This window comes from Eleginops maclovinus, chromosome 2 (genome assembly GCF_036324505.1).
Source record: "Eleginops maclovinus isolate JMC-PN-2008 ecotype Puerto Natales chromosome 2, JC_Emac_rtc_rv5, whole genome shotgun sequence".
In the NCBI taxonomy this organism is placed as follows: Eukaryota; Metazoa; Chordata; class Actinopteri; order Perciformes; family Eleginopidae; genus Eleginops; species Eleginops maclovinus.
This window is the reverse complement of record NC_086350.1, coordinates 10,022,027-10,043,572: the sequence shown is the minus strand read 5'-3', so window position 1 is coordinate 10,043,572 and position 21,546 is coordinate 10,022,027. Positions and strand designations below refer to the sequence as shown.

At 41.7% G+C, this 21,546-nt stretch overlaps 2 protein-coding genes across 2 annotated transcripts; both read right to left on the bottom strand.

The window, feature by feature from the left end:
• Positions 1-557: 557 nt before the first annotated feature.
• Positions 558-7,010, bottom strand: LOC134880147 (long-chain fatty acid transport protein 2-like). Its single transcript, XM_063906882.1, has 10 exons — positions 6,358-7,010; positions 5,738-5,947; positions 3,828-3,983; positions 2,825-2,949; positions 2,540-2,734; positions 2,358-2,448; positions 1,847-2,045; positions 1,659-1,756; positions 1,271-1,401; positions 558-1,170 (listed from the first exon to the last, which is right to left on the bottom strand). Exons 1-10 carry the CDS (start codon positions 6,815-6,817, stop codon positions 994-996), a joined length of 1,842 nt encoding a protein of 613 aa, XP_063762952.1. The 5' UTR covers positions 6,818-7,010; the 3' UTR covers positions 558-993.
• A 1,364-nt stretch (positions 7,011-8,374) lies between these two features.
• Positions 8,375-21,200, bottom strand: cep152 (centrosomal protein 152). The gene is given in 28 exon segments (XM_063906871.1): positions 8,375-10,270; positions 10,389-10,492; positions 10,580-10,736; positions 10,976-11,055; positions 11,577-11,661; positions 11,743-11,910; positions 12,003-12,078; positions 12,351-12,694; positions 12,697-12,970; positions 13,062-13,193; positions 13,495-13,755; positions 13,847-14,026; positions 14,234-14,348; positions 14,434-14,562; positions 14,672-14,907; positions 15,222-15,423; positions 15,509-15,672; positions 15,792-15,883; positions 16,007-16,154; positions 16,237-16,437; positions 16,669-16,808; positions 17,321-17,461; positions 17,618-17,768; positions 18,064-18,381; positions 18,467-18,527; positions 18,896-19,005; positions 20,619-20,729; positions 20,877-21,200. Coding segments are annotated over 27 exon segments (4,947 nt in total). The 5' UTR covers positions 20,706-20,729; positions 20,877-21,200; the 3' UTR covers positions 8,375-9,479.
• Positions 21,201-21,546: the final 346 nt, after the last annotated feature.

Genomic DNA, 21,546 nt, shown 5'->3' with positions numbered 1-21,546 from the left:
ACACACACACACACACACACACACACACACACACACACACACACACACACACACACACACACACACACACACACACACACACACACACACACACACACACACACACACACACACACACACACACACACACACACACACACACACACACAAATATCAAGTGATGAGGGTCTTGTTATGGCAATTATGGTATTAAAGCTTCAAGTGTAGACATTTGGTGAACATTACATCCCTATGTCCTCAAAGGAAATGTGAAACATTAAAGAGACTTAGAAAAAGATTAGTCACTCACCATCACCATACAGGCCTATTGACATACTTTTAAATACAAACGGTTGTGTTTTTTTCTCTAAACATTTGGCAAATGATCCTTGTGATGCACAAAGGTTCTTTTAGAGCAGGAAAAACATAGATGTTCCTTTACTGTCAATATTTACACAGGCCTAGTTAAAAAATGCTTGAGGAACTAAATAACAAGCAACTGCATTACTACGTTGTTCTATTTAAGTAGAAATAAGATGCATTTTTGTGCTTTTGATTGCTGCAATAAAAGCCCAGAGTTTAATTATAGAAAATAAGTTCAGTTTTATTCACAATATTAATCAGAAGAATAAAGACATTTTCCTCAAGGGATCCATAAAGAGGGAGAGGGAAGTCGCAAACATTCAACAATGACACAAGAATAAATGTGTTGTTTACATGCTGCGTGTCCAGCTCCTACACATACAATGGCCTCAATTGACCAGAGTGGTCCGCAGCGAGACGTCACTGTTTGAATAAGGAATAACCAGCTCTCAGTTTCACTCAATTAATAAAACTATAACATTTGATCTCAGCTCAAACAGGCTTTTTACAGGAGGATTTAGGTCATTTAGTAGAACTCAAAAAGTAGAAGTAGACATGTTAGCCAATATGATACAATCTCAAGACTTCTTCACAAAACAACAACTCAAATCGGAGGTGGCTGATGTGTGACAATGAAGGCAGGTAAAAACTTCAAATTTTGACCTGGCCTGATGTGATCAAGTTGAATATGTCCACGGTAAGTGGGACGTACCGCTTCTCTTTTACATCCAGAAAGTAGAGCGGGTCGCTGATTTGATTTGGGTTGAAACCCTCCTTCACCAGCTTCACCTTCATATGCTTGAATGTGCCTGTAACATCCAAGGAGCTCTGTAATCACAGTAAGAAGAGTTATGAAGGGGAGAAAATAATAAAAGGCTATAAACCAAAACAATTTTGGAAAGAATAGAAAATACTGGAGTAAAAGTACCTGAATCCTCAGAAATCGTGGCCTTGCGTAGGCGGGCAGGAAGTTTTCTACATGTGTGAAAACAGCTGCCGAGTCCAATCTGAGTCCTTTACTTAAATTAATGGCAGCCATTCCTGCTCTCCCCTCATGACCTGGAATAAAATAAATAGTAGTGAGAGAAAAAATAACTTTCCATGTACATTACTGACTCAAAAAACATATTTTGCAGAGGTAATTTCAACTAAATATTTACAGTTTCACATACATTACAAATTGTTAGCATGGAATGAATGTGATCAGGTTCATTTTGGGAAATGTAGGAGTAAAGTGACAGTAAAAAAAAAGTTTCTGCTCAATCACTTTGCTGCTGTAACAAAAAGTACAAAGGGAAGATGTACAGTGAAGTTACCTGGCACTTCCACTCCATAGACGCTGGCTTCTTTAATGCAGTCAACCATCGTGATGACGTCAGCCACCTCAGTTGTAGCCACGTTCTCTCCTTTCCATCTATCGTATAAAACAAACACTCATTAAAGGCTGTGTTCAAGGTCTTTGAACGTCAAACATTAGGTGGCTGAAATGCAGAGACGCACTCACCTGAAAGTGTCTCCGACTCGATCCTGAAAGTAATAGAAGTTATCCTCATCAAAGCGCAACAGGTCACCAGTGTTGAAGTACAAGTCTCCTTTCCTGATGACGTCATGCAGCCTCTTCTTCTCAGACTGCTGCAGGTCTCCCTTATACCCAGGGAACGGAGCCGTCAATGATATTTCAGAAACCAGAAGTCCAGGCTCGCCTGCAGTTAGTTAATTATAATCATGACCCTGTAGTCACTATAGCACAATGTGAAATATATACAGTATATATAAACATACATATCTGTGTTTGTAATATATACACATATACTTTTGTGTTGACCTCATACAGTACGTAAGTGTTATGCTCTACTAGCTCATCTACTTCAGGTATACAATATGTGACATTTTTCTATTTATTCCTGTATTTCTTATTTTTGGGGGGGCTCCCAAATGGTATGTTACTTATGTTTTTATATTTTTTTTATTTTTTAAATGTGACTTCTTTCCCCACAGCCCCAGCAATAAGGCACCTTTGGCAGCTTTTATGCATAATCCAGAGGAATCCCTCAGAGGTGTTTCTGTTTCTACGTCAAATTTGATCACAGCGTGCGGAAAGTATCTCTGCAAGATCAAAAAGAAGAAGAACGTAAAGCCAGAACATTTCACATTGATTAAAAGCTTTTACCTAATAATGTGAAACCTGGGAGTTTACCCTATGGAAGAAGGAGTCTCGGCCAACAGCCCCGATCTTGCCGCTGTAATTTATCAGACCAAAATTCCCTTCAGTCGCTCCATAAAACTCGCCGATTTGAACATTTCCAAACCTGCTGATGAAGTCCCTCCAAACATCGGCTCTGATCCCGTTGCCTACTGCAAGTCTCACTTTGTGGCTTCGATCATTAGGTTTCTATCAGGAAAAAACATTTAAAACTGTTATATTTTTATATTATTATATCTGGTGAGCAATAAAGTATCATCAATGTAAGTTCTGTGATACCTTATGTGTGTTGCATAAGTAACGCATGGTTTCCCCTATGTACTGTATGACAGTGACGTCATACTTCCTGCAGTCGTCCCAGAACTGCGACACAGAGAACTGTCTCCTCAAAGCCAGTGTGATACCTACACACAGTAACAAAATGAAACACAATCTAAAAACACAGTAATAGACAAAAAATAAATAATGACTTCATAGGATAAGATTGGTAATATTAAATATTTTGCCTCTCTACATATCCATGATCGACCCACAAACACATGTGTAGCCAAGCTTTAAAGGACTTGTTTTTCTGTGCCAAAGAACTCCAATGTTCCCTAAAACTATGAAAAGAGAAAGAGTCACCAGTTACTGTGTACAAACGTACATCTAGTGACTCAAGGAAGGAGGCGGCTGTTAGGGGACCAATTTTCCACTGTGCTTCTGTCCCAGTAACTCCTTGTTGAATTTGAAGGGGTTGACCACAGCACGTTTTGGGCCCTTTCACAATGATGTCTCCGATGTTGCCTATCTTCACCTCCTCTTTCATTTTTATGCTGACAATAACAATTGTCATGCTGTCATGGCTTTCAGCTATCAATTGGCCTCCCCTTGCTGCCTCCAGAATATCGCCAACATCTTCGTCAAACTGGTCCCCCGGTAAAGTCCTGTTTGCTGCTGGCTATTTCGAACTCCTCTCGGACTTTGTGCTAGAGGGAATAGTTGGCATACTTGGAGTTCAAGGCAGCTTTGGGAAACTCTGGACCTAGCTACTCTTGCATCTTACCATGTTGGACACGGGTGCCTTGTGCTGCTCGTCGACCCCTCTGGGCTTAATTCTTTATATTTCATTATATGAGCTACCCCTGATTGAAAATCAACAACTTTGTCTTAATTAATTAATTAATTGAGTTTACAGTGAGAAAAAGGCAATATAACACCAACCGTATTCCTTAACAAAACTACTGGTGCTGTTAAAACTTTTCCTTACCAGATAATTTCATATTTACCCAAATGTGTTTACCTCTCTCAATGGCTGAAGCAAAACCAAGGAAGCCGCTGGTGTGATAGAGAGGGAGGCTGATATAAATCACATCATCAGAGTTCATTCCTGCTAAAGACGGAAAGGAGGCTACTTGCCACAGTTTGGCATGAGAGATCACTGCTGCTTTAGGGAAACCTGTTGAAAGGAAAGCCAGAGGTATGTTGTGTTATATACTGAACATTTTAAGAAATAGGCCTCCTTCACCCACACAATAGCCATTTGTATCAACTCTACATACAGTGGGGCAAAAAAGTATTTAGTCAGCCACCAATTGTGCAAGTTTGTGTGTTTTGGGGCTGTCGCTGGGCAACACAGACTTTCAACTCCCTCCAAAGATTTTCTATGGGGTTGAGATCTGGAGACTGGCTAGGCCACTCCAGGACCTTGAAATGCTTCTTACGAAGCCACTCCTTCGTTGCCCTGGCGGTGTGTTTGGGATCATTGTCATGCTGAAAGACCCAGCCACGCTTCACCTTCAGTGCCCTTGCTGATGGAAGGAGGTTTTTACTCAAAATCTCACGATACATGGCCCCATTCATTCTTTCCTTTACACGGATCAGTCGTCCTGGTCCCTTTGCAGAAAAGCAGCCCCAAAGCATGATGTTTCCACCCCCATGCTTCACAGTAGGTATGGTGTTCTTTGGATGCAACTCTGCATTCTTTCTCCTCCAAACACGACGAGTTGAGTTTTTACCAAAAAGTTCTATTTTGGTTTCATCTGACCATATGACATTCTCCCAATCCTCTTCTGGATCATCCAAATGCCCTCTAGCAAACTTCAGACGGGCCTGGACATGTACTGGCTTAAGCAGGGGGACACGTCTGGAACTGCAGGATTTAAGTCCCTGGCGGCGTAGTGTGTTACTGATGGTAGCCTCTGTTACTTTGGTCCCAGCTCTCTGCAGGTCATTCACTAGGTCCCCCCGTGTGGTTCTGGGATTTTTGCTCACCGTTCTTGTGATCATTTTGACCCCACGGGGTGAGATCTTGCGTGGAGCCCCAGATCGAGGGAGATTAGCAGTGGTCTTGTATGTCTTCCATTTTCTAATAATTGCTCCCACAGTTGATTTCTTCACACCAAGCTGCTTACCTATTGCAGATTCAGTTTTCCCAGCCGGGTGCAGGTCTACAATTTAGTCTCTGGTCTCCTTTGACAGCTCTTTGGTCTTGGCCATAGTGGAGTTTGGAGTATGACTGTTTGAGGTTGTGGACAGGTGTCTTTTATACTGATAACGAGTTCAAAAAGGTGCCATTAATACAGGTAACGAGTGGAGGACAGAGGAGCCTCTTAAAGAAGAAGTTACAGGTCTGTGAGAGCCAGAAATCTTGCTTGTTTGTAGGTGACCAAATACTTATTTTACCGAGGAATTTACCAATGAATTCATTAAAAATCCTACAATGTGATAGTTGAGGTATACCTATGATAAAAATTACAGGCCTCTCTCATCTTTTTAAATGGGAGAACTTGCACAATTGGTGGCTGACTCAATACTTTTTTGCCCCACTGTATGTTACTTTAAATTCTTGAAAACAACTTGATAAAATTCCACTGGGGACAAAGATGTTTTGATGAAGTTAAGCAAATGCAGGCTGTGTATGATAACCACAATAACAATATGAAAAACATAATTTAGATGCTCTCTACTTTCCAAACATGAGCATTTGAACCTCAATTAGTTTAATTCATCAACACTTTCCTGTGTTTATAGATTTTTTTATTCACCCTAAGACATGCAAGAAAAACTAAGTTTCCATCCTGAATCAACTTGAATTCCTCTAGTCTTTTTCCCAACAAGTTTTTACAAGAAGTCAAGGTATCTCACGGAGAGTTATTGGTATACAAATGCTCATTTTAGGGATTAAGTACTTCTGTACCTGAAGAAACGTACCTGTCGTCCCGGATGTGTAAATGTAGGCTGCTGGACTCCGCAAGGTTACATTTGACCTTAAATCCTTGGACAGAGGCTCAGAGGACGCCTGGCTCATTTTATCTTTGAAGCTCCTCACATCTGCAGTTTTGCATCTGTCACTCAGGATGAACACAGTGACCTGCTGCTCCAACAGAGCGGGCAAGACCTCCTCCACAGCATCCTGTAACTCTGACAAGAAAAAAATCTACTCTGAAGCTGAGGCAATGTGCAGCTGTACACCAGTGATTGCAAGTAAAAAATACCAACTATTTTGGCATTATTTATTTGTTTTGTGAAATGTGGACACTTTCACCACCTGAAAAATAAAAAAAATCTGAGAGATTTAATTAATTAATTAAAATGTCTGAACACTTTTTGGGTCTTTTGTTGATATTTCTTCTTTTTTAATTATTATTATTTGTATACGTCATATATCTGCTATGTCATTACTGTGTTTGTAACATTTACAAATATTGTTTTAAAAATAATAATAACTTAAAACTGGTCTCCTAAAAAACCTACACTGAAGTTAGGGAACATAACATAGATCAGCATATCAAGCAACATGACATCCATATCAAGTGATTACACCGGATTACCTTCAGCAGCGACCAGAATCCTGGCCCCGCTGCAGTTGAAGCAGTGCAACAGGGATTTGGATCTGATGTTGAAGTTGAGGAAAGCAGCAAAACATCCGATCTTCAGCAAACCCAGCCATACCCACAGAAAAACGGGCTCATTTCTGAGGAACAGCGCGACCGTGTCTCCTTCCTTCACCAGGCCGCTCTGTAGGAAGACCCGAGCAGCTTTGTTACTGAGCTCCTCCGCGTCCCGGTAGGTGAAGGTCTCCTCTTCAAACAGGACGAACGGCTTGTGTGGATCCGCATTCACTGCATCTACAAAGCGATCCAGTATGGTATAGTTGGTCTGCATGTATTTAAGGATGCGGCTCCTCACTTTCAACTTTTTCCTCACGAATTGGACATCCTGGAAAATGTGCGGATTGCGGAAAAATATGGCGAGAAGAATCCCCACTGCAATCACTATCCAGACAAGCATGGCGATCTGTGCAATAACTCCAGCATTCAGCCTGTGGAACTCTGTCCGGGTTTATACCAGTGAGATAAAAACAAAGGTGGGAGCATAAAGGAGGGGCACAGCAGGCATAGATGTTGTAAATTGTTAATCTAGGATAGTCTTCAGATCACTATCAAAATCTTTGCAAATTATTATTTTGATGATTGTCTTGGTGGAATTTAAAAAACCCACACACAATAACTGAGGGACAGAACACTTGACCTAGTTAATGATTACAGCACACTGGGAAGAGCTGCAGCGTTTGACCTATTTTTCTGTCTTAGTTAACCCAACCCATATTACATTTTTACTGAAAAAATTATAATAAAAGGATTTTTAAAACATGTACGGAAGAGGATTAAGGATAAATTGACGTCAAAACACTGCAAATAGATTTATAACTCACCTTTTGTTCTGCCAATTGGAATATGCTTTCCTCCGGGACCCCTCTGGCACGCAGAAACTCCGTTACCTCCTTCATTGTTCCGTAGTGCATTATGAGAGTCTCTTACTGAAGTTAGGCCACTACAGGAACCCGTAATTCTGACTTTAATCTCAGAATTCTGACTTTAAAATCTGAATTCTGAGACCCCCCCCCCCCACAAAAAAATTGTGTGGCCCTAATCCTCTTCCGTAAACATGAAACTTCATTGCCTTAGTTTGTTTTTCTGTCAAGGACATAAAAAAAAAAGGGCAAAACGTGTTGAAAATGCCTCCACACACTAATCCCCTTCAGAAATGTTCGACCTGTTTACAATACTGAGTCACACAGAACACAGTTACTCTCTCCTCTCTCACACACAGTCCTCTTTACACTCTGTTGTGTGATAACATGCTCAGTGTTATTCCAGAGCATTCTAAACATTTCACATTTTCTTGCACTGAACCTCTCACACCGCCACTTCGGGGGATGTAATCCCATTACTCCAGTAGGATTTGAGTTTTGACTTCCTTATAAAACCACCCCTCAAATCCAGTGGACATCACAGGTGTGTGTCAGTGCAGTCATATGAAGATGCTGCTTTACATTTTCATCTGGCCTGATGTTATCAAGTCCAATGTGTCCACGGTAAGTGGGATGTATTTCTTGTCTTTTTCATCCAGAAAGTAGAGCAGGATGGTGATTTGATTTGGGTTGAAACCCTCCTCCATCAGCTTCACATTCATATGCTTAACCGTGCCTGTAACATCCAAGGAGCTCTGTAATCGCAATAAGACTATTAGAAAATTGAATCCAAAGCAATTTAATAAAGTATAAAAATAACTGGAGTTAAAGAACTTGAATCCTCAGAAATCTTGGTCTTGCGTGGGTGGGTACGACATTTCTCTACGGAGCTGGAACCAGTGAACTTTGACCATTTTTGCCATAAAAATGACTGAAATAATATACAGTATGAGCTTTCAACATTATTGCAAATCGCTTTCTTTTGACAGGCCTGCGATCTCCCTAAACAATGGGTTTTGGTTTATATTAAAAGTTGTATGCAACCCTTTTTTGCTGAAGAGGCTCCACCCTCACAACAAATAATGTATTCTCTCTTAATTTTGCAAACATATGATAATATTTATTAAAACAAATTAAAACCATTCATAAAAATAAAATACAAATTATGATCTATGCACAGCATATCTCATTAACGTTATATAAAATATATGAAAATATAAAAAACACAGACACAGCAACACTTAATCTAGTTCTCCGTGGCAGTCTACAGTACAGGGCGCAGTAATGTGCCAGTATCAGTCTTTAACGTATCACAGGTTAAATATTACATAGTCGGCAGCTTTTGACCTACAATGTTTTTCTAAAAATGCACGTATACACTTTGTGTAAAAATCACTTCTAAGTAACTTATTTGCTTCAGATTGCTTCACTGACATTGAGACCTGCAGGTTTAAAGCTACACTGAAATATGGAGCGTTATGACTGTGCTGAGATTATCTGGAGCAGGACAGAGAATTTGTTTCTCTGGAAACCCTGGAACAATTTCTGCATTAAAAGGAAAAGTTCCTGTCTGAACGCTTATTGGCTTTCTTGTCAAGAAGTAAATGTAAAGGAGATTGAAAACACTATCATGTCTGTAAAGTTAGCTAAGCGTAGCACAAAAGCTGGAAACAGCTGGAAAGCTAGCCTGTGTCTCTCTGAAGGTAAAGAAAATTCTTGAGTAAAATTATATTTCATTTTTACTATTTCTTGTTTGGTGAACTCACAGTACTACTGGAAACAGATCAGTACATTAGCCCCCAGACTACTTAAATGTATTATTTGTTATTCTTCCCATTTATATTATACACAGTTTTGCAAAGATTAGACAAACATTACACTTTTAATCCAAAATGGATTTGATTTTACACCTAATTTCCAGTTTGTACGCTAAACTTAGATTACTGGCTGCAGGTTTATATTTAGCGAACTACAGACAAGTCTGAGAGTCTCAATCTCCATCAATTTATCTCACCGAGAAGGCAAATAAGCACATTTCTTAAATCTCAAATTATTCCATTAATAATGTTAAAGCAACACAAAGAAACACACTGCAAACATCCATGAAGGCAAATGTTCTACATCGAGTAAACTTTATACACTATAAAAAAAGGCACAAAGTTTATCTCCCTACTTCACTTCATACTTGCCCTCACTTTGTCATTTCTGTTGGTAGAATGGACTGTCGAAGCCGCTGTCCTGCTGCCGTTGTCTTAACTCAGAGAACTGAGGCCGGGGACAGGCTCCCCGGTGTTCCCCGCCCTCAGAGCCAGGCGTGGGCTCCCTGTGTGTGCTTAGCTTTGCATACTGAAGGCTCAAAGTCTGGGTGTGAGGTGTCTTTTTGGAAATTTCATTGTAGACAGTCAGGTCGGAAACATTCGGGGTGAGGCTGCCAAACTCTCCCAGGTCACTGGCTGATGCAGCAGAGACAGAAAAAGGCTTCACCTGCTCCACTTTTCTCCCCGAGTAAGAGAGGGTGGAAACCTGGATGCCTGCGTCCGAGTCACTGCTGCTCATGCTCCAGTCGGTCCTCCTCTCCTCTCTGACAGGAGCCTCCTGGATGAGGAACGGTTGGTTCTGTCGCTCTGAGTCCAGGCGGCTGCCTGCTTTACCGGACTCAACTCCCTGCAGGCATAGCTCCCTGTTTTTACTCCTCACAGACACATCCACAAAACCCCCCTGGCATGAATTCATCTGATGTGACGGTTTGTAAGAGCGGAGATGTGCGTATCCAGCAGTTTGGGGTTTCAGTCTAGCATCTACTGCCGCCGTCGCCGCCGCCGCCACCTCCTTCTCAGTGGCAGGAATGTCTTTGTGACTCAAAGTTTTCGTCCTCGCTGTGGCGACTTGGTTCTGCTCTGAAGTCTTTTCCCTGTGGGATCTCTCCTCTGGCCTGATGTCAGGGAGCTGAGCTAGCGTCAAAGGGTTCTTACTGAAACCTGCATTCCTACCTGTGAAAACAGCCGTCAAACAACCAGTCAATACAAGCCACAGATTCCCAGCACATTGACAATTGAAAACATTACACGAGACTACTAGAGTGAAGCAGTTCTACTCGAAAGGGCTCACTTTGTAAGCTGTAGGTCTTTCCAGATTTACTTTTGACCGGCGTCTCCAGCCCTTTAGCCATGGCTGCCAGCTTGCTAGCAGCATTCATTATTTGCTTCTCAGCCCTGCAGGAGACAGAAAGATCAATACAATTAGCCTGAAGAATCCCGATGAGGCAAGCAAACAAGTTTAGGACAATTACGGTCTCTTGCCCTGTATGCTTTCCTCCGTCCTCCAATAACTCCTGCAGACAGGTCAGATAATAGCGCCGCATCTTCCTGGCAGTGTCCTGCCTCTCCCTCTGCACCTCGACTTGGATCATCTCTGCTGCTCGCTCTCGACTCTCCTGGAGGTAACGCAGCATGTCTCCTGCCATAAAACACCATTATATTCTGTCCTTTTCACTAGGTACATTTACAAGAACTGAGGTTGGGTTTAAGGGTTTGATGCTTGAGATTCACAAGTGAGGACATAAATGAATATTAAGGTACAAGACATCATAGTGTGTAGTTTAGCCTTCTTCCTTAATCCCTCCAGGGCAGCTTTATATTGAATGCTGGTGTCCCTGAATACAGAATATTATAAATGTAGACACATCTATTACCAACCTCTGATATTTTCTACAGTCGTCACGTATTGCTGCTTCATTTCCTCCAGGCCTTGTGTGTTATGTTGGTGATCAGAGCTCCTACAAGCAAGAGAAAAAACATTTTTTTCTTCACGATTTTATTGAAATGAAATGTCAAACGGATCATTGGTGTATTTTCAGCTATTTCAAAAATGTTGCCCCAAAAACAAAGACAAGAAACCCTAAGGACTTTGATGCTTTCAAGCAATTTCCCCTTTCTTTTAATAGTCCAAGGGTTAATTATTATTTGGAATGGCTAAATGTCTACAGGGTCTTGATTTTAATATTTCTGGAGTAAAAAGTCCAGCTTATGCGTGTCATCATTAAGATGACAGTAGATGTTTGACATTGTGAGATGTCTGTTGTCCCCAAAATCTAAACCTTGTGTTGGATGGGATATTGACCCCTAACGGAAGGTGCGTTAGCAAAAGTACTTACGAGAAGGGAAAGCATTTGGTATACAAATGATATTCATTGGTTTTTCTTTAAACTTACATGGCATGTGACAACAAACAGAAGAACAATAAACTCGAAACATTTATTTATGAAGAAACTGAAGAGACAATAAAAACAACACTAACCCCGAGGATTCTTTGGCTCTCTTCACCTCCTCCAGCTGCTGCAGCTGTTCCTCCTTCATCGTTTTCAAGCTGCTTTCCTGCTCATCTACAACACACAGACATATTGTATGTTGAGTACATCCATTTGTTTGACATTTTAGAGACAGAGATGAAACGCATTCAATACCTTTCAGACGCTGCATGGCAGCTTTGTGCTCCCGGACGCTGTGCTGCAGTTGACGACAGGCCTTCTCTAAATGTCTCTGGAGCTCCTGGTTCTTCTTCTGCAGCTTTCCTAAAGTCTCGGCGCACTCCTTCCTGCAGCGGGCCAGCTCCTTGCTCTGGGACAAAGAGCCTGGAGACAATGGAGCATATCGGCATGTTAGCTAGCTTGTTAATGGGCATGAATATTGCATGTGATATGGACGATCAGAGGGCGATACATACTCTGCATTTGGTCAATTTCTCTCTCATGATGCTCCTGTGTCTCCTTTAACACACGGCTCAGTCTCTCCTCACTTATCTGTAGGGGCATAAAGGAAACATTGTACCACAGAGAAACAAAATAATAAAACAGCACATTCAGAGAAATCATAGTTACTGATCGAGGATTTTATGGGCAATGCTAGCTTTGATAAAGGAATAAAGGAACAGGCTGATAGCACTATTTGTTATATGCAAACTCCCAAATACTAAACTACTTTACTGATACTATACTAAATATATACACCTAAATCTTTAACTGATAACATATGTTTATCTTCAGATAACAGGTATTTGCAAGTAAAAACTCACCCTTGTCCATTCCTTCTTGGCTTGAGATACCGCTCTGTTGACAATGTCTTTGCAGGCTGTTTGGGTGAGGTTCGTTATTGTGCGCTCTGATGTGTCCCCGCTGCTCCTCCTGGTGTCTGCAGTGTGCTGCTGATTTGTTTTGGGGTCCCTGAGGAGTTGTGGCTGGACCTCTGCTAGAGCCGTCTGAAGTTCTGCTAGTAATTCATCTCTTGTCTGCTTTCTGTGGGCCTGCTCCATCTCTGCATGCCGAGATTTCCACTCCTCCTCCCGGGCCCTTACGGTCTGCTGTAGCTTCGCCTCCATCTGCAGGAGCAGCTCCTCTCTATGGAGCGCAGCCTCCCTCTGGCCTGCTGCAAAGCCTGCTCCAGCTTTCTTTGGTGCAGCTGCTCACTGCAGACCTGGGTGACAGAGATCTCCTGTTGTTTGTCTCGGTTCCAGGCGGCTCGGGCTGCAGCCAGCTCAGCCTTCAGCAGCGCAGCCTGCTCTCTCCTCCCTTGCTCCAGCTGACTCTGCAGAGCTGCCACCTCCTCTTGTAGCTCCTCCAGTCTCTGCGCTCCACAGCTCTGCTCCTCCAGCTGGTTCTTGTGCTTCTTATTCCACTGCTCCTCGGCCTGGGATACCTGGCCCATTTAAAATGAGGAATAACACATGATCAGAAAAGAAAAGCCAGCTGACAGCACTTTAGTTCACAAAGACAAGAAGGGTTCATACCTGTTGTCCTGTGCGTTTCTCCTGTAGAACTTCCCATTGCTCCCTTTCTGTTTGGAGAGCAGCTCGATATTCTGGTAATGACGTCAATTCTTCAATCCAGCGATTGTAGGCCCTGGTTACTGCACCTTCAACCTGAAACACCAACACTAAATGTGTTAATCCTGATGAAGGCAAGATATCTGATACATTTGGGGAATACAGCGTTGTGTGTTGCAGAAATTCATGCAATATTTAAATGTAATAACTATTTAATTAGCTTATTTCATCATCACCACAATCGTCTGAAATAGTGGGATGAATCAGCTAAATCACATAACTCAGAAATCTAAAGAAGAGTAAAATAACAAGTTTTAGAAAGTCTTGCTGCTTTGGATTGATTCTAATTGTTCCCACACATACAACATCTACAGTAAAGCTCTATGAGATCACTGACCTGTTTGGCCATGTCCTCCAGATGTTTCTCGGTCAGCTCTCTCTGGGCTTGTTTCCGGGCTTCCTCCAGAGCTTTCCGTTTGACTCTCTCAGCCTCCAGGTGCAGCTGCTGCCTCTGGGCACCGAGCCTGGAGTCCAGCTCCTCTGCAGTGATTGTCAACCCGCTTGCCTCCATCTCCTCGACCTGACAGGCAGCCTCAGCAGTCTCTTTGTGGTTCTCTCTCCTGGCCTCCTCCAGCCTCTCGACCCAGGTCTTCTCCATCTGTAGAGGAGCAGTATAAACATTAATGTCTGTCGTAAATTCACTTAAAAGGGAGTTGAGAGTGCTGGACACTTATTACAGGAAATCCCACCTTTTGCAGTTCCGCTTTCCAGGCAGCCTTGGCTAAGGCAACCTTAGAGTCCACATGCTCCTGGATCTCCGTCTTCTTTTCTTTGGACCAGAGAGCTTTGAGCTGTTTTATTGAGGCCTCGTGTTGAGCCTCAAGCTCAGCCCTCAGCTTCTCCACAGCTGTGACACTTTCTTCTTGCCTCTTGAGGTATGAATGAGAACCAAATCAAAAAATATTCTCAGTACAGGGGTTATGTGTTTTGTAAACAGTAAGCAAATACAGCATGTAGCAATTCATTCAACGATTATTCAACTATGTGTACCAGCTGATCAACACAAAGACAAACCAATTGAGTTCAGGAACCATGTCCAACTGCTTCTGTTAAACACATTTTAGGAACTTATATACCTCGTTTTCTCTAATCAAAGCCTCGTCTTTCTCCAGCATGTCCTTCTCCTTGCAGACGGATATGTAACACTCTTGCACGGCCAACATCTTATCGTTGGCCTCAGACAGCTGTGTCCTGTGAACAAGTGATCAGTACTGTGAAACAGTTTCAAGGGTTTTCAGATAACACTTTATAACCACGTTTGAGTGAGAGGACTCACTGTAACTGTTGGACCTGCTGCTGGTGCTGAGCCGTCAGCTGCTCCACCTGAGCATCATGATCCAGCATGAGCTCGGTTCTGACCCGGTCCACCACGTCGTCCCGATACTGCTGATGAACGCGCTCATCTCTGCAAGAAGACATAGAGACATGTATACATTTCTATTGATACAGACTTAATGCTCATTTGTGGTAAAGAAAACATTACATTAATCTTACGGCCTTCCTCTGTGCCTTACCTCTGAGCAGCCTCGTGCTTCTCCTGGTCCAGTTCCTGGATCATCTGCCTCATCTTGGTGCAAAGCTCCAAGTTGGCAGACCTCACTTTCTCCTCGCTCTGTTTCAGCTCCTTATTCTTCATTTCTAACACCTCCAGTTGTTGCTGCAGGAGTAGTCTGTCCTCCTGTAGTCTCATGAACTCTTTCTGAGACTCTCCTGTTAGGTCTAGATGTTTCATCTGACTGTTCTCTCGGACCTGGGAACACAGATGCAGTTTTGGTGATTATGTTTTGCATTAGAGCCACGTCATCTCTTACCTTTTACTTTTGCATTGTCTAGTGGTTGTACCATAAATTATATGAGAGCTTTGATGTCATTGGTTTCTTTTTATGGCATTTATTATATTAATAAATATTTCAAATTATTAATATTGCTAACAAATTATGATCATTTTTATACAAATTGGTTTTCAGGGTACTGTATACCGGGCTTTACAGTTTAAAACTGCCTCCCTCAGCAATGCCTCATCAAGACTCTGTATCTGGTCTAGTAGAAGGCAGACCTCCTCACCGAAGAACAGAGTTTGGCTTCATCTAACTGGGTCTGCAGCTCGCTCACTCGACCCTGGCAGAGGTGGAGCTCCTCCTGGAGCTGACTGATCTTCTGCCGCTTCCCCTTCAGACTTGCCAGGCAGCGCTGCATCTCCACCCGCAGCAGCCGCAGAGCTTCATCTTTTGGCAGCTTGGAGTCCGACAGGTGAGCCAGTGCGGCACTGAACAGACAGGGAAAGGTTTGAATTGAAATATCACATGACCTTATAATGATGTCAGTGATTTGGCTCTATGATCATGGTGTACCTGTGGAGCAAGCCATTTTTCCTGTTTGCTTTCTTTAGTCCTAAATCCACACAGGAATCAGACAGCTGGTTCTCCCAGTCACTGCTCAGCTCTAAGGCAATGACACCGTGTTTCACAGCAGACTCATAAAGCGTGATCTGCTCCTTTAACTCCGCCAGATCCTCCTGTAGGATAACAATGAAAGATGAAAAGTTCTAATTAACTTTGTTCAAGCACATCTTATTTTCAGTCATGATTTTTTGATAGTGGTTCCATTCAGGGGCAGAAAAGAGAGAGAGCAAACCTGGAGGACTGTGTTCATGTTTTCACTCAGCGCTTTGGTTGATTGAGCCTGCTGTAGTTTGATTTGTAGCTGACTCATCTCCTGCACCGAGCCTAAAGAAATAGAGCCACAACAAAGAAGAAACAACGATTTGTAAATGACAAAAAACACATGTTTATAGAAGATGCTCAATAATGCTCTGTGATTTCGAGTACATGCAGTCCACTTTAACTCACTTGTCTGCAGCAGCTTGGCACATTGTTGCTGACTCTCCTCCAGACGCTGAGTCAGGGTGTTGACCACTCTGGCTCTCTCCAGCTGCTCTTCTTCTCTCTGGCGCTCCAGCTGCTTCACATGCTCCCGTAACCTCTGATCAACATCAATCTGGAATCAACAACACAAGAACACAGGTGTTGACTATGTCTGCGGATTGGATTTAATCTCCTGTGACAGCAACGCTACAGACCTGTTCGTTCAGAGTCTGAGCGGTAGACTCTAGCTTCTGCTGTAGTGTCAGCAGTGCTGCCTCGTGCTGCTCCTTCATGACGGTAAGATCTCGGTCATGCTGCTGCCGCGTCTTGGACAAAGTGTCAGAGCGACAAAGCTCCAACATCTGCTGCTTCATGCTGTCCACCGCAGCATCTGCAACTCTCTGCTTCCTCGTGTTCTGCAGGCAAAATGAAATTACTGTAACTGAACTAATTTCAGTCAAAGATAATAATGCACACTAGCAGAATCCTGTAGGGCTAGGGTTAGAGTACAGGGTTATTTCTTTCTCAAAAAGCGTTTTGTTTTTCTTTCATTGTTTATAGAAGGTCACCTGATGTATTGAAAAGTGTTTTGGTTTGGCTTTAAACATTTAAGACGATGAAAAACAGGGATGCTGCCGAGAACGTACCTCCTGGTCTCTCTCAGAAAGGACCTTTACTTGCTGCTCCATTGCTCTCAATTTATTTAGCATTTGAACCTCTCTCTCCTTGGCCTCTTCAACCAGTTGACTTGATTCCTTAAGGCTTACTGCTAGGCCATCCTTTTCATCTATTGATGATTAAAAAAAAAGGAATCATGTTACCACAAGCAGCATATCCAGCAAGAGCTCAAAACACACAAGGTCGACAACAGTGCCAACCCTCCCAACAGCCACAAGGGGGCAGATATAATTTGTCATTTCAATCTCAACCAATGATATATATTAATAGATAAGCAGCCACTAGTCTTTAAATGGTGTACTGACAAAAACAATACATTTGGAAAGTTTAATTGTTGAACACATTGATCAAAAATAGGAAAAGAAATATTCTCACAATTCCTAGAGTGAATCATATTCGTATATTCCAAGTGATTTGTTTTATTTCCACAATAATACATGTAAGAAAATAGAATAATAAATAATAAAATGCAACAATATTTCATTTGAATTCTAAAAAAACAAAGAAAAATAAATAGAAATCACATTAACATTTGACAATCAAGTCAAATAACCATACTCTACATGAGCTATGTCATTACATTTAACAACATTTATCATCCCCCAATTCTGTGAAACACACCTTTGGCGATTGCAAACTGATGCTCGATATATCTCATATTGCGTCTTGAATCCTCCAGTTTTCGCTCCAAGTCTTCAATTTGCCTCTGCTGAGCCTTGTTCAAAATCCGAACCTGGGCAAGCTGCTCCCTATCAGCAGTTTCTGAAACACAGCACAACATTTATGTTTACACATCACTCGGTTACTCTCAATTAAAATAAAGAAGGAGCTTTATTTTAATTTTTTAGCAATGGCATTTAAGTCAGTAGTAGGTTGTACAATAAGTAAGAGAATCTAAAACACGCCTGTGAGACTCACGCTGGGCAGAGTCGAGGAATTCTCTTTGAAGATGTTCAAATTGGCCTTCCTGCTGGACGGCCTGTGTGTTAAACATCTTTGGCTGATTAGCAGGATGGTGAGGATTGTAGCTGGCCGTGGGCTGATCCACTCCTCTGTCCAACACCCCAGACTTTAAATTCCAAATACAAAGAAACGGGAAATGAAATATGTTTGAATTCAAAAATATTACTGTTTGTTAACTCAAAAATAACCAATTCAGGGATAAACTACTTTCCATCTATCCAACACATAATGAAATCTGTACAAATGTACTTCTGGGTATTAAGATGTTCATTTTAAATGATTAAAAAGAAAAAGGTAAGGCAGGTGTATATTTCACACACTATTAATTACATTTTAAAACCAGATGTATGAAATTATATTCAAAAACATCTGCAATACCAAAGTAAACCAAAAGTACTCACAGGAAAATGGTGTATGCCGCTTTGAACTCCGTAGTTTTGGTTGTCCCTGCGTCCTGCCTCTCCATTAAACACCACAGGGTTATTAGTGCTCTGAGGATATGGTTTGGACTCATACTCATCTGCAGAAAAATCATTTCTCTCTGTAGATTTTTCTGTGCCTATGCTGGTGTGCGTATAATCCCCCTGGGTGAACTGAGGATCCTGGTTCCAGGTTTGAGGTAGAGGCTGACTTTGAGGGTTATGTCCATTGGTCTGAACAGCTCCATCCTGATAAGCGTACTCGTCATGGGTGCGTTGATCATAATCAACTTGACCATTCTTCAGGAAGACAATGACAAAAAGAGTGATGTTTTCAGCTTCACAAGATAAAATATCTATGGGGGAAAAAGAAATAACAACCTACCTGTTCATGAGAAGTTGGCCTTTGATGATGCGACCATTGTTGGGTCCACGTGGACCGTGGGCTGAGAGGATGAACGCAAAGAAAGCATAATTATACACTTAATAAACTTAAGTATATTGATCATTTTGGTCCACAGCCAGAGTAAGGTTGCAACAAATTAATATCTTTATTCATATGATTTATCAGCCAATAATTTTTCTTTGATTATGGTCTTGTCTCTGAAATGTCCGAAAATTGAAAAAATGTCCATTCCAGTTTTTAAAAGTGCAATGTGATGTCTTAAAAGTCTTGTTTTCTCAGGACTGATCGATGCAGCTTCAACCCAGAGTTCCCCTAATCTGTGTGTGTGTGTGTGTGTGTGTGTGTGTGTGTGTGTGTGTGTGTGTGTGTGTGTGTGTGTGTGTGTGTGTGTGTGTGTGTGTGTGTTACCTGTTGCTAGTGTTTTTATTGCTGCAGGTAGAGTACTCCAGCTCTGGGGAGGAGGAGTCTATGCTGTCCTCCAGCATATCATCCGGCAGGTCGGTGAGCAATTTGTGCAGCTGCAGAAAAATAGCACATGAAAATGAGTCACCAAGGTTGCTCGGCAACTGAGTTATAAAGTAATGTAAATAGAAAAAAAATCTGCACAGAAAAGAAATCACTGACAGCCCGAGAGACGGAAGGTGCCACAGAAAACATCAACCAAAAAAATGTCTTTGTCTTATCTGGAGTAAGGCTGAATATTGGCAATGAAAACAAAGTGCGCAGGTTTAATATTTCACAATTATTTTGAGCTTCCATGTGTTGTTTTTAAATCATGTTTTGTTAATGGAATTTATCAAGGAAAAGTCTAAAATATGATCTGGTTTAAATGTGAGACTTTTAGATAAATCAGTAATAAAGGTCATAGTTACTTACAGCACTGTTAGTTGTACTGTTTCTTTTAAATTAGCTAATTATTATGTTGGTTCATACAATCAAATTGAGAAACTAATCACTGACACAGACTTTCAGTCAAAACAGCTTAGCTCTTAACAACACAACAACAAGTTAAATCCACATCTGCGTCAGTACCAAACTGACCAGGCTTGCTTTTTTCAACAATCCATGTGTTAGCGGAGCCAGCTGAACTTACTTCTAACAAGGACTGCTGAATATTCCTCACATCCTCCACTGTGTCGACAACCAAAGGACCCATTCTATCCCGTTTGCAAATTTAAAAAAAGATTGAAGTGGCAATCTGCAAGACCTCCTAGTCTAATCGTTCTGAAGGGAGGACGTTCTGTGTGAAATATCCAAAACGTGCCTGGCATGTTGTTTGGCTCCCTGCGGTATTGCTGCGTTTGGCTCCCAAAGGACTCCATTGTTTAGACAAAACATATAGCAAGGTTAACTGGAGCATGAAACATTCCAATTACTGGTGGCAAACATTTTCCACATGATCAAGTTTTTCTATAGGAAATAGGCTATACCAAAAATAAATCCATTTGAGAAAGCTTATTTAAAGTCCCATTCTTCTGATTACTGAAACGCACAAAGTAAGACATTTGGCTGTCTTGAGTAACTCAAATACAAACAAAGCCATGCACAGAAACAAGGTAACCTAAATAGAGAGAAAGCAGGGGAACCACAGGGCAGAGCTAGTTTCTGTGCGACACACCTGGAAGGAGCCAATAATAGCACAGGTTTATGGTGCAACAGATTGTAGGCGTGAGTACTAAGAGAACATGCCTGTGTAGCTGTGAAGCTGCAGTGCTTGTGAAATTCAGATTCAGGTGCATGAACTCAGAAAAAAACACAAATAAGGACCTGACAAATGCAATGCTCAACAAATGAGCACAAACAAATACTATTTAAAATATAACAACACAGAGAGGAACATAATATCATAGAGACAGGTAATGCTAGAGCATTGATTGAATATACTACATGTGTATTTTATAATAAAAGCATGCCCTAGATGTCTCCGGTCTTCTGGTGTGCTTGATTAATAATTTTTGACTTTTGAAAACATGTTCAATCAAGAAACCAGCAGGAGCTCAAGAAAATCACAGTAAGTTAAAAGTAACAAAAACACACTGGTGGGTGACACAAAAATGTCCAACAACTTGGGACGTACTGTAAAACAAACGTTATCCCAACAACCTTAAAATGCTGTAGCTATGAATCCTACCTCCTGCTCTCTTGCATAGTCCTCCTGGTCATACTCTTCTTCATCATGTTGGGTTTGCAGGGCAGCACTGTCAAAATCAATAGACATGATGCAAAGGCTGCAGAGGGTTCCCTGGGAAAACAGCAGAAGTGGAAAAAGTACTCAGATCTAGAGGAAAACCACAAACAACCAGGGAGAGTATTCGTTAAGGTTTATGTTGATGCTATCATCAAAGGTGAACGTAAGCTTGAAGTTAAAACAGACACAGAATCAGCTTACCTGTTGATGTAAATGGGGCTTTCGTTTCCTTTGTTGTGTCGCTTATCCCCTTGTTTTAGGGACGTTTTTAACTGCTAGCCACATGACTGTTTACATTACAAAGCAGCGACGCTAACGTTAGCTAACTAACTTGCATTCATATTAGCTTGCATTAGAAAACAACTAGCCCGATAAACACCTACAACCGAACTGACCATGCTTTCATAAACCCACGTCGAATACGTTTGAGAAGATACGTGGATTCGTAAGCCAATACAAAGGTTTAGCATAAGTTTGTGGTGAATCTGGCTGAGCATTAACTAATTGGGGTAACTTGAAGCTAGCTGTTGGCTAACTCCGGTTAGCCGATCGGACGTCCTCTTTAAGAGACTCGCCCACTTTGAAAAATCCCGCGCACGAGCAGCGCCAAACCACTGGGTCCTAAAGGCAGAACACACTACTACATGTTCACAATTACAATAACAGACGTGGTTACCTATTTAATATCCATTGTCGGTAACCCACCTTTAGGATACAAGCTATTTGGTAATGATAATTGTTGGTGTTATTGTTGCTGGTTTGAACTCCGGAATTAAGACGCTATCCAGGACACCATGGTAACAGCGCGTCTAGACTTATGGGAAATGTAGTTGATCCTTAGCAATAAAGCTGGAAACATACAATATATTGT

Bases quoted from the DNA above. Each gene is read 5' to 3' on its own strand.
- LOC134880147 (XM_063906882.1), bottom strand. From the start codon at position 6,817: ATGCTTGTCTGGATAGTGATTGCAGTGGGGATTCTTCTCGCCATATTT. The intron at 5,948-6,357 runs GTAATCCGGTGT...TTTTCTTGTCAG, and splicing joins GATTCTGGTCGCTGCTGAAG to AGTTACAGGATGCTGTGGAG. The intron at 2,046-2,357 runs GTGCCTTATTGC...AACTAACTGCAG, and splicing joins ATGCATAAAAGCTGCCAAAG to GCGAGCCTGGACTTCTGGTT.